We start from the raw sequence: 16,678 nt of genomic DNA, 5'->3' as shown, positions 1-16,678 counted from the left end.
ACTAGCCGTGCCACGTTTATAACTACTCTTACCACGGTTGTAACTAGTCTTACCATGGTTATAACTAGTTTTCCCAGTGTTATAATTAATCTTACCACGGTTATAACTAGTCTTACCATGGTTATAACTAGTCTTATCATGGTTATAACTAGTCTTACCATGGTTATAACTAGTCTTACCATGGTTATAACTAGTCTTACCATGGTTATAACTAGTTCTCCCAGAGTTATAACTCATCTTACCACGGTTATAACTAGTCTTACCATGGTTATAACTAGTTCTCCCAGAGTTATAATTAATCTTACCATGGTTATAACTAGTTCTCCCAGAGTTATAATTCATCGTATCATGGTTATAACTAGTCTTACCATGGTTATAACTAGTTCTCCCAGAGTTATAATTCATCTTACCACGGTTATAACTAGTCTTACCATGGTTATAACTAGTTCTCCCAGAGTTATAATTAATCTTACCACGGTTATAACTAGTCTTACCATGGTTATAACTAGTTCTCCCAGAGTTATAATTCATCTTACCATGGTTATAACTAGTCTTACCATGGTTATAACTAGTTCTCCCAGAGTTATAATTCATCTTACCACGGTTATAACTAGTCTTACCATGGTTATAACTAGTCTTACCATGGTTATAACTAGTTCTCCCAGAGTTATAACTAGTTCTCCCAGAGTTATAACTAGTCTTACCATGGTTATAACTAGTTCTCCCAGAGTTATAATTCATCTTACCATGGTTATAACTAGTCTTACCATGGTTATAACTAGTTCTCCCAGAGTTATAATTCATCTTACCACGGTTATAACTAGTCTTACCATGGTTATAACTAGTCTTACCATGGTTATAACTAGTCTTACCATGGTTATAACTAGTTCTCCCAGAGTTATAATTCATCTTACCACGGTTATAACTGCCAGGTCCTTCTGAAAGGTTCTCTCTGTGGTGAGAAGCTCCTTGGCGATGAAGTAGGCCTTGTCAGTCGGACACTTCTGGAAGAAAGAGGGAGAAAATGTCCAACACAACATTAATACCCTCAAACACCAAGTTAGGCGGATTAGAGCAAATGGCGTTAAACTATTAGTCTTTCTTGTGTTTTGTTTCAGTCAAAGCATATATCCTGCTTCAGCTAACCATCCTCAAATCTCAATAGAAATGAGGAGGTTTGGGTGTAATGGCGACGTTACAGGCCTACTATAATATGCTATTATGTTCGGCTCAGTTATGTAACATCCTAACTCATCATAAGTCTTTGTCTGGCGAAATGTGATCTGGACAGACATCGAGTCAGCTTTGATCTAACTTTACGACATGAGCACCATTGTGAGAAGTGGTAATCTTCCATTTGTAATAATAATAATAATAAGTGATGAGTAGAACTATTAGATGTAGGCAACAGATCTTGATGAGATCTAGCCTGGTAAAGTGGGATAACACAGTTCCTTACAGACTCTCACTAGCCTGGTAAAGTGGGATAACACAGTTCCTTACAGACTCTCCCTAGCCTGGTAAAGTGGGATAACACAGTTCCTTACAGACTCTCCCTAGCCTGGTAAAGTGGGATAACACAGTTCCTTACAGACTCTCCCTAGCCTGGTAAAGTGGGATAACACAGTTCCTTACAGACTCTCCCTAGCCTGGTAAAGTGGAATAACACAGTTCCTTACAGACTCTCACTAGCCTGGTAAAGTGGGATAACACAGCTCCTTACAGACTCTCCCTAGCCTGGTAAAGTGGGATAACACAGTTCCTTACAGACTCTCCTTAGCCTGGTAAAGTGGGATAACACAGCTCCTTACAGACTCTCACTAGCCTGGTAAAGTGGGATAACACAGCTCCTTACAGACTGTCACTAGCCTGGTAAAGTGGGATAACACAGTTCCTTACAGACTCTCCCTAGCCTGGTAAAGTGGGATAACACAGTTCCTTACAGACTCTCCCTAGCCTGGTAAAGTGGGATAACACAGTTCCTTACAGACTCTCCTTAGCCTGGTAAAGTGGGATAACACAGCTCCTTACAGACTCTCACTAGCCTGGTAAAGTGGGATAACACAGCTCCTTACAGACTCTCCCTAGCCTGGGAAAGTGGGATAACACAGTTCCTTACAGACTCTCCCTAGCCTGATAAAGTGGGATAACACAGTTCCTTACATACTCTCCCTAGCCTGGTAAAGTGGGATAAAACAGTTCCTTACAGACTCTCCCTAGCCTGGTAAAGTGGGATAACACAGCTCCTTACAGACTCTCCCTAGCCTGGTAAAGTGGGATAACACAGCTCCTTACAGACTCTCCCTAGCCTGGTAAAGTAGGATAGCACAGTTCTAACAAAGTAGAACAGTACTGTCCTCTGGGCTGGATCGCTCTCTCAAGAGTATGGGGACATGTCCTCCCCCCTCCTCCAATCTCTCCTTCACTCTCTCCCACCCTCCCTCCCTGAAAGACAAACCTTCCTCCGAACCTCGTCCTCGTCATCCGTGCGGACGTAGCCAGCGTCAGTGAACAGGGGGGATGAGAGGGGGGAGGAATGGGTGTTGATGGGCGAGGGCTGGTGCCCATTGGAGCTCTGACCCGGGCCGAAGGGAAAGGCTTTCTGCCCATTCACCACCACTGGAGGGCTGCCTGAGATCACACCTGGAAGAGAGGAGGGGACAAGAACGAGTCAGAGCTGCCTGAGATCACACCTGGAAGAGAGGAGGGGACAAGAACGAGTCAGAGCTGCCTGAGATCACACCTGGAAGAGAGGAGGGGACAGGAACGAGTCAGAGAGATCAGAGCTGCCTGAGATCACACCTGGAAGAGAGGAGGGGACAGGAACGAGTCAGAGAGATCAGAGCTGTAAAGGGTCCAGTTGAATGTAAAGTGATGTAAAGTGTCCAGTTGAATGTAAAGGGTCCAGTTGAATGTAAAGTAATGTAAAGGGTCCAGTTGAATGTAAAGTGATGTAAAGTGTCCAGTTGAATGTAAAGTGTCCAGTTGAATGTAAAGTTATGTAGTGTCCAGTTGAATGTAAAGTAATGTAAAGTGTCCAGTTGAATGTAAAGTAATGTAAAGTGTTCAGTTGAATGTAAAGTGTCCAGTTGAATGTAAAGTAATGTAAAGTGTCCAGTTGAATGTAAAGTGTCCAGTTGAATGTAAAGTAATGTAAAGTGTCCAGTTGAATGTAAAGTGTCCAGTTGAATGTAAAGTAATGTAAAGTGTCCAGTTGAATGTAAAGTGTCCAGTTGAATGTAAAGTGTCCAGTTGAATGTAAAGTAATGTAAAGGGTCCAGTTGAATGTAAAGTGTCCAGTTGAATGTAAAGTGATGTAAAGGGTCCAGTTGAATGTAAAGTGTCCAGTTGAATGTAATGTCATGTAAAAGTGTCCAGTTGAATGTTATGTCATGTAAAAGGGTAAAGTTGAATGTAAAGTGTCCAGTTGAATGTAAAGTAATGTAAAGGGTCCAGTTGAATGTAAAGTGTCCAGTTGAATGTAAAGTGATGTAAAGGGTCCAGTTGAATGTAAAGTGTCCAGTTGAATGTAAAGTCATGTAAAAGTGTCCAGTTGAATGTAAAGTAATGTAAAGTGTCCAGTTGAATGTAAAGTGTCCAGTTGAATGTAAAGTAATCTAAAGTGTCCAGTGGAATGTAAAGTAATGTAAAGTGTCCAGTTGAATGTAAAGTGTCCAGTTGAATGTAAAGTAATGTAAAGTGTCCAGTTGAATGTAAAGTGTCCAGTTGAATGTAAAGTAATGTAAAGTGTCCAGTTGAATGTAAAGTTATGTAAAGGGTCCAGTTTAATGTAAAGTGTACAGTTGAATGTAGTGTAAAGTGTCCAGTTGAATGTAATGTCATGTAAAAGGGTCCAGTTGAATGTAAAGTGTCCAGTTGAATGTAAAGTAATGTAAAGGGTCCAGTTGAATGTAAAGTGTCCAGTTGAATGTAATGTCATGTAAAAGGGTCCAGTTGAATGTAAAGTGTCCAGTTGAATGTAAAGTAATGTAAAGTGTCCAGTTGAATGTAATGTCATGTAAAAGGGTCCAGTTGAATGTAAAGTGTCCAGTTGAATGTAAAGTAATGTAAAGGGTCCAGTTGAATGTAAAGGGTCCAATTGAATGTAATGTAAAGTGTCCAGTTGAATGTAAAGTAATGTAAAGTGTCCAGTTGAATGTAAAGTGTCCAGTTGAATGTAAAGTGTCCAGTTGAATGTAAAGTAATGTAAAGGGTCCAGTTGAATGTAAAGTGTCCAGTTGAATGTAAAGTGATGTAAAGGGTCCAGTTGAATGTAAAGTGTCCAGTTGAATGTAAAGTGTCCAGTTGAATGTAATGTCATGTAAAAGTGTCCAGTTGAATGTTATGTCATGTAAAAGGGTCAAGTTGAATGTAAAGTGTCCAGTTGAATGTAAAGTAATGTAAAGGGTCCAGTTGAATGTAAAGTGTCCAGTTGAATGTAAAGTGATGTAAAGGGTCCAGTTGAATGTAAAGTGTCCAGTTGAATGTAAAGTGTCCAGTTGAATGTAATGTCATGTAAAAGTGTCCAGTTGAATGTAAAGTAATGTAAAGTGTCCAGTTGAATGTAAAGTGTCCAGTTGAATGTAAAGTAATCTAAAGTGTCCAGTCGAATGTAAAGTAATGTAAAGTGTCCAGTTGAATGTAAAGTGTCCAGTTGAATGTAAAGTAATGTTAAGTGTCCAGTTGAATGTAAAGTGTCCAGTTGAATGTAAAGTAATGTAAAGTGTCCAGTTGAATGTAAAGTGATGTAAAGGGTCCAGTTTAATGTAAAGTGATGTAAAGTGTCCAGTTGAATGTAAAGTGTACAGTTGAATGTAGTGTAAAGTGTCCAGTTGAATGTAATGTCATGTAAAAGGGTCCAGTTGAATGTAAAGTGTCCAGTTGAATGTAAAGTAATGTAAAGGGTCCAGTTGAATGTAAAGTGTCCAGTTGAATGTAAAGTGATGTAAAGGGTCCAGTTGAATGTAAAGTGTCCAGTTGAATGTAAAGTGTCCAGTTGAATGTAATGTCATGTAAAAGTGTCCAGTTGAATGTAAAGTAATGTAAAGTGTCCAGTTGAATGTAAAGTGTCCAGTTGAATGTAAAGTAATCTAAAGTGTCCAGTCGAATGTAAAGTAATGTAAAGTGTCCAGTTGAATGTAAAGTGTCCAGTTGAATGTAAAGTAATGTAAAGTGTCCAGTTGAATGTAAAGTGTCCAGTTGAATGTAAAGTGATGTAAAGGGTCCAGTTTAATGTAAAGTGATGTAAAGTGTCCAGTTGAATGTAAAGTGTACAGTTGAATGTAGTGTAAAGTGTCCAGTTGAATGTAATGTCATGTAAAAGGGTCCAGTTGAATGTAAAGTGTCCAGTTGAATGTAAAGTAATGTAAAGGGTCCAGTTGAATGTAAAGTGTCCAGTTGAATGTAATGTCATGTAAAAGGGTCCAGTTGAATGTAAAGTGTCCAGTTGAATGTAAAGTAATGTAAAGTGTCCAGTTGAATGTAATGTCATGTAAAAGGGTCCAGTTGAATGTAAAGTGTCCAGTTGAATGTAAAGTAATGTAAAGGGTCCAGTTGAATGTAAAGTGTCCAGTTGAATGTAAAGTAATGTAAAGGGTCCAGTTGAATGTAAAGTGTCCAGTTGAATGTAAAGTGTCCAGTTGAATGTAATGTAATGTAAAAGTGTCCAGTTGAATGTAAAGTGTCCAGTTGAATGTAAAGTAATGTAAAGTGTCCAGTTGAATGTAAAGTGTCCAGTTGAATGTAAAGTAATGTAAAGTGTCCAGTTGAATGTAAAGTGTCCAGTTGAATGTGAAGTAATGTAAAGTGTCCAGTTGAATGTGAAGTAATGTTAAGTGTCAAGTAGAATGTAAAGTGTCCAGTTGAATGTAAAGTAATGTAAAGTGTCCAGTTGAATGTAAAGTGTCCAGTTGAATGTAAAGTGTCCAGTTGAATGTAATGTCATGTAAAAGTGTCCAGTTGAATGTTATGTCATGTAAAAGGGTCAAGTTGAATGTAAAGTGTCCAGTTGAATGTAAAGTAATGTAAAGGGTCCAGTTGAATGTAAAGTGTCCAGTTGAATGTAAAGTGATGTAAAGGGTCCAGTTAAATGTAAAGTGTCCAGTTGAATGTAAAGTGTCCAGTTGAATGTAATGTAATGTAAAGTGTCCAGTTGAATGTAAAGTGTCCAGTTGAATGTAAAGTAATGTAAAGTGTCCAGTTGAATGTAAAGTGTCCAGTTGAATGTAAAGTAATGTAAAGTGTCCAGTCGAATGTAAAGTAATGTAAAGTGTCTAGTTGAATGTAAAGTGTCCAGTTGAATGTAAAGTAATGTAAAGTGTCCAGTTGAATGTAAAGTGTCCAGTTGAATGTAAAGTTATGTAAAGCGTCCAGTTGAATGTAAAGTGATGTAAAGTGTCCAGTTGAATGTAAAGTGTACAGTTGAATGTAGTGTAAAGTGTCCAGTTGAATGTAAAGTAATGTAAAGTGTCCAGTTGAATGTAAAGTGTCCAGTTGAATGTAAAGTAATGTAAAGTGTCCAGTTGAATGTAATGTCATGTAAAAGGGTCCAGTTGAATGTAAAGTGTCCAGTTGAATGTAAAGTAATGTAAAGGGTCCAGTTGAATGTAAAGTGTCCAGTTGAATGTAAAGTAATGTAAAGTGTCCAGTTGAATGTAATGTCATGTAAAAGGGTCCAGTTGAATGTAAAGTGTCCAGTTGAATGTAAAGTAATGTAAAGTGTCCAGTTGAATGTAATGTCATGTAAAAGGGTCCAGTTGAATGTAAAGTGTCCAGTTGAATGTAAAGTAATGTAAAGGGTCCAGTTGAATGTAACGTGTCCAGTTGAATGTAAAGTAATGTAAAGTGTCCAGTTGAATGTAAAGTGTCCTGTTGAATGTTAAGTAATAGTGTCCAGTTGAATGTAATGTAATGTAATGTGTCCAGTTGAATGTAAAGTGTCCAGTTGAATGTTAAGTAATATAGTGTCCAGTTGAATGTAATGTAATGTAATGTGTCCAGTTGAATGTAAAGTGTCCAGTTGAATGTAAAGTGATGTAAAGGGTCCAGTTGAATGTAAAGGGTCCAATTGAATGTAATGTAAAGTGTCCAGTTGAATGTAAAGTAATGTAAAGTGTCCAGTTGAATGTAATGTCATGTAAAAAGGGTCCAGTTGAATGTAAAGTGTCCAGTTGAATGTAAAGTAATGTAAAGGGTCCAGTTGAATGTAAAGTGTCCAGTTGAATGTAAAGTGATGTAAAGGGTCCAGTTGAATGTAAAGTGTCCAGTTGAATGTAAAGTGTCCAGTTGAATGTAATGTCATGTAAAAGTGTCCAGTTGAATGTAAAGTGTCCAGTTGAATGTAAAGTAATGTAAAGTGTCCAGTTGAATGTAAAGTGTCCAGTTGAATGTAAAGTAATGTAAAGTGTCCAGTTGAATGTAAAGTAATGTATAGTGTCCAGTTGAATGTAAAGTGTCCTGTTGAATGTCAAGTAATATAGTGTCCAGTTGAATGTAATGTAATGTAATGTGTCCAGTTGAATGTAAAGTGTCCAGTTGAATGTAAAGTGATGTAAAGGGTCCAGTTGAATGTAAAGTGTCCAGTTGAATGTAAAGTAATGTAAAGTGTCCAGTTGAATGTAAAGTTATGTAAAGTGTCCAGTTGAATGTAAAGTGTCCAGTTGAATGTAAAGTGATGTAAAGGGTCCAGTTGAATGTAAAGTGTCCAGTTGAATGTAAAGTGTCCAGTTTAATGTAAAGTAATGTTAAGTGTTCAGTTGAATGTAAAGTGTCCAGTTGAATGTAAAGTAATGTAATGTCTCCCGTTGAATGTGAAGTAATGTGAAGTGTCAAGTTGAATGTAAAGTGTCCAGTTGAATGTAAAGTAATGTAAAGTGTCCAGTTGAATGTAAAGTGTCCAGTTGAATGTAAAGTAATGTAAAGTGTCCAGTTGAATGTAAAGTGTCCAGTTGAATGTAATGTAATGTAATGTGTCCAGTTGAATGTAAAGTGTCCAGTTGAATGTAAAGTGATGTAAAGGGTCCAGTTGAATGTAAAGTAATGTAAAGTGTCCAGTTGAATGTAAAGTGTCCAGTTGAATGTAATGTAATGTAATGTGTCCAGTTGAATGTAAAGTGTCCAGTTGAATGTAAAGTGATGTAAAGGGTCCAGTTGAATGTAAAGGGTCCAATTGAATGTAAAGTAATGTAAAGTGTCCAGTTGAATGTAAAGTAATGTAACGTGTCCAGTTGAATGTAAAGTAATGTAAAGTGTCCAGTTGAATGTAAACTAATGTAAAGTGTCCAGTTGAATGTAAAGTAATGTAAAGTGTCCAGTTGAATGTAAAGTAATGTGAAGTGTCCAGTTGAATGTAAAGTAATGTAAAGTGTCCAGTTGAATGTAAAGTGTCCAGTTGAATGTAAAGTGTCCAGCCAGGAGAGAAGCACAACAGTGGAACACAGCAGAGAGACAGAGGAAACAGCCTGGAGAGAAGCACAACAGTGGAACACAGTAGAGAGACAGAGGAAACAGCCTGGAGAGAAGCACAACAGTGGAACACAGTAGATAGAGAGACAGAGGAAACAGCCTGGAGAGAAGCACAACAGTGCTGGCAGAAAAACAGCATTCAACGGCATAGAAGCTTTGAACATAGTCTGATTTATTTGTCATGTTTTTAATTCTAAATATAATGTGTTGTCAGAGAATGTAATCAAACAAATGACAATGATGAGGATGAGGCGGCGGCCATGTTGGATTTGCAAAAGAACAGAAATCAGGATCAGGGCCGAAAGGAACAACAATGAGATGTCTATCTTGTTTACATGCCAGGAGTCAAGCCAAGCAGACAGCAAAGAGGAAGGGGGAGGGGGGTCAGACAGACTGATGATTTGGATGACTGCTGATACAGGGGGGAGGGATTGGGCTGGGTCGGTGTTCGGGGAGGGCAGAAGAAACATCAAACAGGGCTGATAAAATAACCTTACAGCTCCTAACATTCTCAACGTGTATTGATCCTGACTAATCCACAAACTACTGCTTAGTATTTCACCAACTAAGTGTACTGAGCTACATTTAGATATTTATTTAACTAGGCAAGTCAGTTAAGAACAAATTCTTATTTACAATGACGGCCTGGGAACGGTGGGTTGTCTTGTTCAGGGGCAGAACGACAGATTTTTACCTTGTCAGCTCGGGGATTCGATCTTGCAACCTTTCGGTTACTAGTGCAACGCTCTATCCACTAGGCTACCTGCCTCCCTCATGGGCCTAACCCTAACCCTCATGGGCCTAACCCTAACCCTCATGGGCCTAACCCTAACCCTCATGGGCCTAACCCTAACCCTAACCCTCATGGGCCTAACCCTAACCCTCATGGGCCTAACCCTAACCCTAACCCTCATGGGCCTAACCCTAACCCTCATGGGCCTAACCCTAACCCTCATGGGCCTAACCCTAACCCTAACCCTCATGGGCCTAACCCTAACCCTAACCCAAACCCTCATGGGCCTAACCCAAACCCTCATGGGCCTAACCCAAACCCTCATGGGCCTAACCCTAACCCTCATGGGCCTAACCCTAACCCTAACCCTCATGGGCCTAACCCTAACCCTCATGGGCCTAACCCTAACCCTAACCCTCATGGGCCTAACCCAAACCCTCATGGGCCTAACCCAAACCCTCATGGGCCTAACCCTAACCCTCATGGGCCTAACCTAACCTTCATGGGCCTAACCCAAACCCTCATGGGCCTAACCCTAACCCTCATGGGCCTAACCTAACCCTCATGGGCCTAACCCTCATGGGCCTAACCCTAACCCTCATGGGCCTAACCCTAACCCTCATGGGCATAACCCTAACCCTAACCCTAACCCTCATGGGCCTAACCCTAACCCTAACCCTAACCCTCATGGGCCTAACCCTAACCCTAACCCTCATGGGCCTAACCCTCATGGGCCTAACCCTAACCCTCATGGGCCTAACCCTAACCCTCATGGGCCTAACCCTAACCCTCATGGGCCTAACCCTAACCCTAACCCTCATGGGCCTAACCCTAACCCTCATGGGCCTAACCCTCATGGGCCTAACCCTAACCCTCATGGGCCTAACCCTAACCCTCATGGGCCTAACCCTAACCCTAACCCTAACCCTCATGGGCCTAACCCTAACCCTAATGGGCCTAACCCTAACCCTAACCCAACCCAAAGTATAATGTCACAAACTACAAGTCTAAAGTGTGTATAAAAAATAAGCCCCCCCACGATAGTAAAAGTGCTGTACAGAATTAAAATATATAAATTGTACTCTAGATTTAGAAGGCTGATTGGCCTCCAGTTAAAGTAACGATTTATACGCCTCTAACCACGAGGGAGGTGCTAACCGTGGCAGGGAGCTAACCCCGAGGGAGGTGCTAACAGTGGCAGGGAGCTAACCCTGGGGGAGGTGCTAACAGTGGCAGGGAGCTAACCCTGGGGGAGGTGCTAACCGTGGCAGGGAGCTAACCCTGAGGGAGGCGCTAACCGTGGCAGGGAGCTAACCCTGAGGGAGGTGCTAACTGTGGCAGGGAGCTAACCCTAGGGGAGGCGCTAACCGTGGCAGGGAGCTAACCCTGAGGGAGGCGCTAACCGTGGCAGGGAACTAACCCTGAGGGAGGCGCTAACCGTGGCAGGGAGCTAACCCTGAGGGAGGCGCTAACCGTGGCAGGGAGCTAACCCTGAGGGAGGCGCTAACCGTGGCAGAGAGCTAACCCTAGGGGAGGCGCTAACAGTGGCAGAGAGCTAACCCTAGGGGAGGCGCTAACAGTGGCAGGGAGCTAACCCTAGGGGAGGCGCTAACCGTGGCAGGGAGCTAACCCTGAGGGAGGCGCTAACAGTGGCAGGGAGCTAACCCTGGGGGAGGCGCTAACAGTGGCAGGGCGCTAACCCTGGGGGAGGGGCTAACAGTGCAGGGCGCTAACCCTGAGGGAGGGGCTAACAGTACAGGGTGCTAACCCTAGGGGAGGGGCTAACAGTGCAGGGTGCTAACCCTGAGGGAGGCTCTAACTGTGGCAGGGAGCTAACCCTGGGGGAGGCGCTAACAGTGGCAGGGAGCTAACCCTGGGGGAGGGGCTAACAGTGGCAGGGAGTTAACCCTAGGGGAGGCGCTAACAGTGGCAGGGAGCTAACCCTGGGGGAGGCACTAGCGCAGGGCGCTAACCCTGGGGGAGGGGCTAACAGTGCAGGGTGCTAACCCTGAGGGAGGCTCTAACAGTGGCAGGGAGCTAACCCTGAGGGAGGCTCTAACAGTACAGGGCGCTAACCCTGGGGGAGGGGCTAACAGTGCAGGGTGCTAACCCTGAGGGAGGCTCTAACAGTGGCAGGGAGCTAACCCTGGGGGAGGGGCTAACAGTAACCCCCAGGGGTTCATCCTCATCATTGACATGTGTGTGTGAGCGTTTGCCTCTGGCCTCGTTCTCTATCTATACCAGAACAGTGGATGTAGGAGATAGAAGAGCTGCTGCCTTCAGCTGCCTGCCGGACTGGACCTGAGATCTGCTGCTCTGGGTGTCCCGTGGTGGAGGGTAGGGCCTGGGCCTCTGGTCCCCCTGGTCCAGCCTGGTGGCCGTTGGTCACTGTAGGGTCGTCCACCGGGGCCTGGAGGGTCAACCTGAGAGGAGAGTCTGTCTGGTTCTCTGAGACACTCTGGAGAGGAGGGAGAAGTTAAAGGGATACTCTGTGAAATAAAGACCAGAACACACACTAACTCTAAACCTTCTCCTATGAATCAAAGAGAGTAAGGTCACCGTGATATACTGACCTCTTGTGGCACTGTGGATGTCTTTCTATCCTGGGGTGTCAGGCTGCTGCCGGACATCTTCTTACTGTGTTTCCTGGTGGGGAGAGGAGACAGGCGAGGCTTAGTCTATCAACTGTTGAGGTAAAGGGACATTGACATGGGAACCTGGAGCCACAAACACGCCTCAGGGGAAGAGAGGCTGACATCCAGACCAGGTGAAGTCTCACCTTTCAAAAGGGACCTTTTGGAACTCTGAGTCCTTGACGTAATCGAAAACCTGCTTCTGTGTCCGACCGCTGCAGATATAAAGAGACAGAACATGGTAGTATGTTGAAACACAGAGGTCTGATGAAGCAGCACAGTCCCTGTAAAAGGATTGTCAGTGAAAGACCCTGATACAATAGGAAAGGTTACATTGTTGAGTCCAGTATCAATCTGTGTTGTTGTTGCTGGTTAATATACATTTATCATGCAGTGTCCACTCAGGCCCCTCCTCTACAAGCTCCACCCACCCACCCAGCCAGCCTACCTAAACCTCTACAAGCTCCACCCACCCACCCAGCCAGCCTACCTAAACCTCTACAAGCTCCACCCACCCACCCAGCCAGCCTACCTAAACCTCTACAAGCTCCACCCAGTCAGCCTACCCAAACCTCTACAAGCTCCACCCACCCAGCCAGCCTACCTAAACCTTTACAAGCTCCACCCAGCCAGCCTACCCAAACCTCTACAAGCTCCACCCAGCCAGCCTACCTAAATCTCTACAAGCTCCACCCAGCCAGCCAGCCTACCTAAATCTCTACAAGCTCCACCCAGCCAGCCAGCCTACCTAAACCTCAACAAGCTCCACCCAGTCAGCCTACCTAAATCTCTACAAGCTCCACCCACCCACCCAGCCAGCCTACCTAAACCTCTACAAGCTCCACCCACCCACCCAGCCAGCCTACCTAAACCTCTACAAGCTCCACCCACCCACCCAGTCAGCCTACCTAAACCTCTACAAGCTCCACCCAGCCACCCAGCCAGCCTACCTAAACCTCTACAAGCTCCACCCACCCACCCAGCCAGCCTACCTAAACCTCTACAAGCTCCACCCACCCACCCAGTCAGCCTACCTAAACCTCTACAAGCTCCACCCAGCCACCCAGCCAGCCTACCTAAACCTCTACAAGCTCCACCCACCCACCCAGTCAGCCTACCTAAACCTCTACAAGCTCCACCCAGCCACCCAGCCAGCCTACCTAAACCTCTACAAGCTCCACCCACCCACCCAGCCAGCCTACCTAAACCTGAAGGAGGACCCTCTGGTGAAGAGAACAGCTTTGGCTTTGGGTTTGGGTTCCTCAAACAGTCTGAAGAAGGCGTGGTACTCCACACATATTTTCCAGAAGATCTTACAGCAGTCTCTACTGGCCATCACAAACTCCAGAGTGTCCTGGTATGCACTCTGCTGCAGGCGGGCACAGCACAGACATCGTCAATACATAGCTTAGCATTGGTTAGAACAGGAGAAACAAGGGCTGTGTTCATCTACGCCACTGATAAAACACTGTGTTGGAACTAACCATCGAATAGTGCTGTGAATTTACTGAGAAATAAATCAACACCCTTTCAACCAATCAGAATGTAGTATTCTGCCAAGCCGTGGTATAAGGACTTACATTGAGGTCTGGTCTGAGTTTGATGAGAAAACGTTTCCTCTTGAAGCTGAGCTTGCGGACTTTAGACCAGTTAAAAGCATTGATCTTAGTGTGTCCCTATAGGAGAGAGTTTAGACCAGTTAAAAACATTGATCTTAGTGTGTCCCTATAGGAGAGAGGAGTTTCAGTTGGTTGGACAACATTCATACAGACAGGACATAAGATTGTGTATCACAGAGAAAACTTCCCAGACAGTCTTCTGCCTTTTATTTACGGTCGATGGTTGATTTGCTGCTAAGAAACCACTACTGAAGGACACCAATAAGAAGAGACTTGCCTGGTCCAAAAAACATGAGCAATGGATATTAGACCGATGGAAATCTGTCCTTTGGACTGATGAGTACAAATTTGAGATGTTTGGTTCCAACCGCTGTGCGTTTGTGAGAAGCAGAGTAGGTGTACGGATGATCTCTTCGTGTATGGGTCCTGCGTCAGACGGCCTCCACAATCACCCGACCTCAACCCAATTGAGATGGTTTGGGATGAGTTGGAGCGCAGAGTGAAGGAAAAACAAGTGCTCAGCATATGTGGGAACTCCTTCAAGACGGTTGGAAAGGCATTCCAGGTGAAGCTGGTTGAGAGAATGCCAAGAGTGTGCAAAGGGTGGCTACTTTGAAGAATCTAAACGGTAAAATATGCTGGAGGGGTGTAAAGCTCGCCGCCATTGGACTCTGGAGCAGTGGAAATGTGTTCTCTGGAGCGATGAATCACACTTCACATCTGGCAGTCTGGCGGACTAACCTGGGTTTGGCTGATGCCAGGACAATGTTACTTGCCGCAATACATAATGCCAACTGTAAAGTTTGGTGGAGGAATAATGGTCTGGGGCTGTTTTTCATGGTTCAGGCCCTTTAGATCCAATCATGTAGTGTATATATAGTGGGGCAAAAAAGTATTTAGTCAGCCACCAATTGTGCAAGTTCTCCCACTTAAAAAGATGAGAGGCCTGTAATTTCCATCATAGGTACACTTCAACTATGACAGAGAAAATGAGAAAAAAAATCCAGAAAATCACATTGTAGGATTTTTAATGAATTTATTTGCAAATTATGGTGGAACATAAGAGAACAGCACAATTGGTGGCTGACTAAATACTTTTTTGCCCCACTATATACACTACATGATATACATACAAATACAAACACTGTATATATTTGTGTGTGTGTAAAGAAAAGCTGACTCAAGAGCAGCCAGCCCAGTATTCCTGGCCAGCCGGGCATTCGTGGCCAGCCGGGCATTCGTGGCCAGCCGGGCATTCGTGGCCAGCCCAGTATTCGTGGCCAGCCCAGTATTCGTGGCCAGCCCAGTATTCGTGGCCAGCCCAGTATTCCTGGCCAGCCGGGCATTCGTGGCCAGTCCAGTATTCCTGGCCAGCCGGGCATTCGTGGCCAGCCCAGTATTCGTGGCCAGCCCAGTATTCCTGGCCAGCCGGGCATTCGTGGCCAGCCCAGTATTCCTGGCCAGCCGGGCATTCGTGGCCAGCCGGGCATTCGTGGCCAGCCGGGCATTCGTGGCCAGCCGGGCATTCGTGGCCAGCCGGGCATTCGTGGCCAGCCGGGCATTCGTGGCCAGCCGGGCATTCGTGGCCAGCCCGGTATTCCTGGCCAGCCCGGCATTCGTGGCCAGCCCGGTATTCCTGGCCAGCCCGGCATTTGTGGTCAGCCGGGCATTCCTGGCCAGCCGGACATTTGTGGTCACCCGGGCATTCGTGGCCAGCCGGGCATTCGTGGCCAGCCGGGCATTCCTGGCCAGCCGGGCATTCGTGGCCAGCCGGGCATTCGTGGCCAGCCGGGCATTCGTAGCCAGCCGGGCATTCGTGGCCAGCCGGGCATTCGTGGCCAGCCGGGCATTCGTAGCCAGCCGGGCATTCGTAGCCAGCCGGGCATTCGTGGCCAGCCGGGCATTCGTGGCCAGCCGGGCATTCGTAGCCAGCCGGGCATTCGTGGCCAGCCGGGCATTCGTGGCCAGCCGGGCATTCGTGGCCAGCCGGGCATTCGTAGCCAGCCGGGCATTCGTAGCCAGCCGGGCATTCGTGGCCAGCCGGGCATTCGTGCGGTTGAGTCCGTTTCTGCTGTAACATGGACTCTACAAAGTGATGAAACGTTGTTGCTCCTTGGTAAGCTTGGTGCTAGACAGACGAGTCTTCGGTTGCCTAGGCAATGCCCCCCTCCCCTTTTTCCTTCTCCAAATGATTATTACGGTGACCGTGGTCATTTGGCTGACCAATAACCATCATCCAATATTCCATGCCAGTCACAGCCCTAAGTGGTATGACCTTACAGGGAAATGCTGAATACAACAGGTGTAGGTAGACCTTACAGTGAAATGCTGAATACAACAGGTGTAGTAGACCTCACAGTGAAATGCTGAATACAACAGGTGTAGTAGACCTCACAGTGAAATGCTGAATACAACAGGTGTAGTAGACCTCACAGTGAAATGCTGAATACAACAGGTGTAGTAGACCTCACAGTGAAATGCTGAATACAACAGGTGTAGTAGACCTCACAGTGAAATGCTGAATACAACAGGTGTAGTAGACCTCACAGTGAAATGCTGAATACAACAGGTGTAGTAGACCTCACAGTGAAATGCTGAATACAACAGGTGTAGTAGACCTCACAGTGAAATGCTGAATACAACAGGTGTAGTAGACCTCACAGTGAAATGCTGAATACAACAGGTGTAGTAGACCTCACAGTGAAATGCTGAATACAACAGGTGTAGTAGACCTTACAGTGAAATGCTGAATACAACAGGTGTAGTAGACCTTACAGTGAAATGCTGAATACAACAGGTGTAGTAGACCTCACAGTGAAATGCTGAATACAACAGGTGTAGGTAGACCTTACAGTGAAATGCTGAATACAACAGGTGTAGTAGACCTCACAGTGAAATGCTGAATACAACAGGTGTAGTAGACCTCACAGTGAAATGCTGAATACAACAGGTGTAGTAGACCTCACAGTGAAATGCTGAATACAACAGGTGTAGTAGACCTTACAGTGAAATGCTGAATACAACAGGTGTAGTAGACCTCACAGTGAAATGCTGAATACAACAGGTGTAGTAGACCTTACAGTGAAATGCTGAATACAACAGGTTTAGTAGACCTGACAGTGAAATGCTGAATACAACAGGTGTAGTAGACCTGACAGTGAAATGCTGAATACAACAGGTGTAGTAGACCTGACAGTGAAATGCTGAATACAACAGGTGTAGTAGACCTC

At 44.7% G+C, this 16,678-nt stretch overlaps 1 protein-coding gene across 9 annotated transcripts in view; it reads right to left on the bottom strand.

Annotated features, from left to right (window-relative positions):
* The window catches only part of LOC110515620 (FERM, ARHGEF and pleckstrin domain-containing protein 1), a 96,136-nt gene that overhangs the window by 24,285 nt on the left and 55,173 nt on the right, over window positions 1-16,678 (bottom strand). For 4 of the 9 annotated variants that reach the window (XM_090206678.1, XM_090206684.1, XM_090206685.1 and 1 more), the window contains exons 9-15: window positions 13,410-13,505; window positions 13,032-13,198; window positions 11,976-12,044; window positions 11,770-11,842; window positions 11,438-11,654; window positions 2,459-2,643; window positions 915-1,004 (exon numbers count right to left, since the gene is read on the bottom strand). In XM_090206678.1, the coding sequence (XP_090062804.1) occupies window positions 915-1,004; window positions 2,459-2,643; window positions 11,438-11,654; window positions 11,770-11,842; window positions 11,976-12,044; window positions 13,032-13,198; window positions 13,410-13,505 (897 nt within the window). The remainder of the gene's footprint in view (window positions 1-914; window positions 1,005-2,458; window positions 2,644-11,437; window positions 11,655-11,769; window positions 11,843-11,975; window positions 12,045-13,031; window positions 13,199-13,409; window positions 13,506-16,678) is intronic. The other 5 variants (XM_090206682.1, XM_090206679.1, XM_090206680.1 and 2 more) reach the window with 5 other exon arrangements.

This window comes from Oncorhynchus mykiss, chromosome 18, assembly GCF_057628025.1.
Source record: "Oncorhynchus mykiss isolate SJ-2025 chromosome 18, ASM5762802v1, whole genome shotgun sequence".
NCBI lineage: Eukaryota > Metazoa > Chordata > Actinopteri > Salmoniformes > Salmonidae > Oncorhynchus > Oncorhynchus mykiss.
The sequence above is the reverse complement of the archived record's forward strand: the minus strand, read 5'-3'. Positions and strand labels throughout refer to the sequence as shown.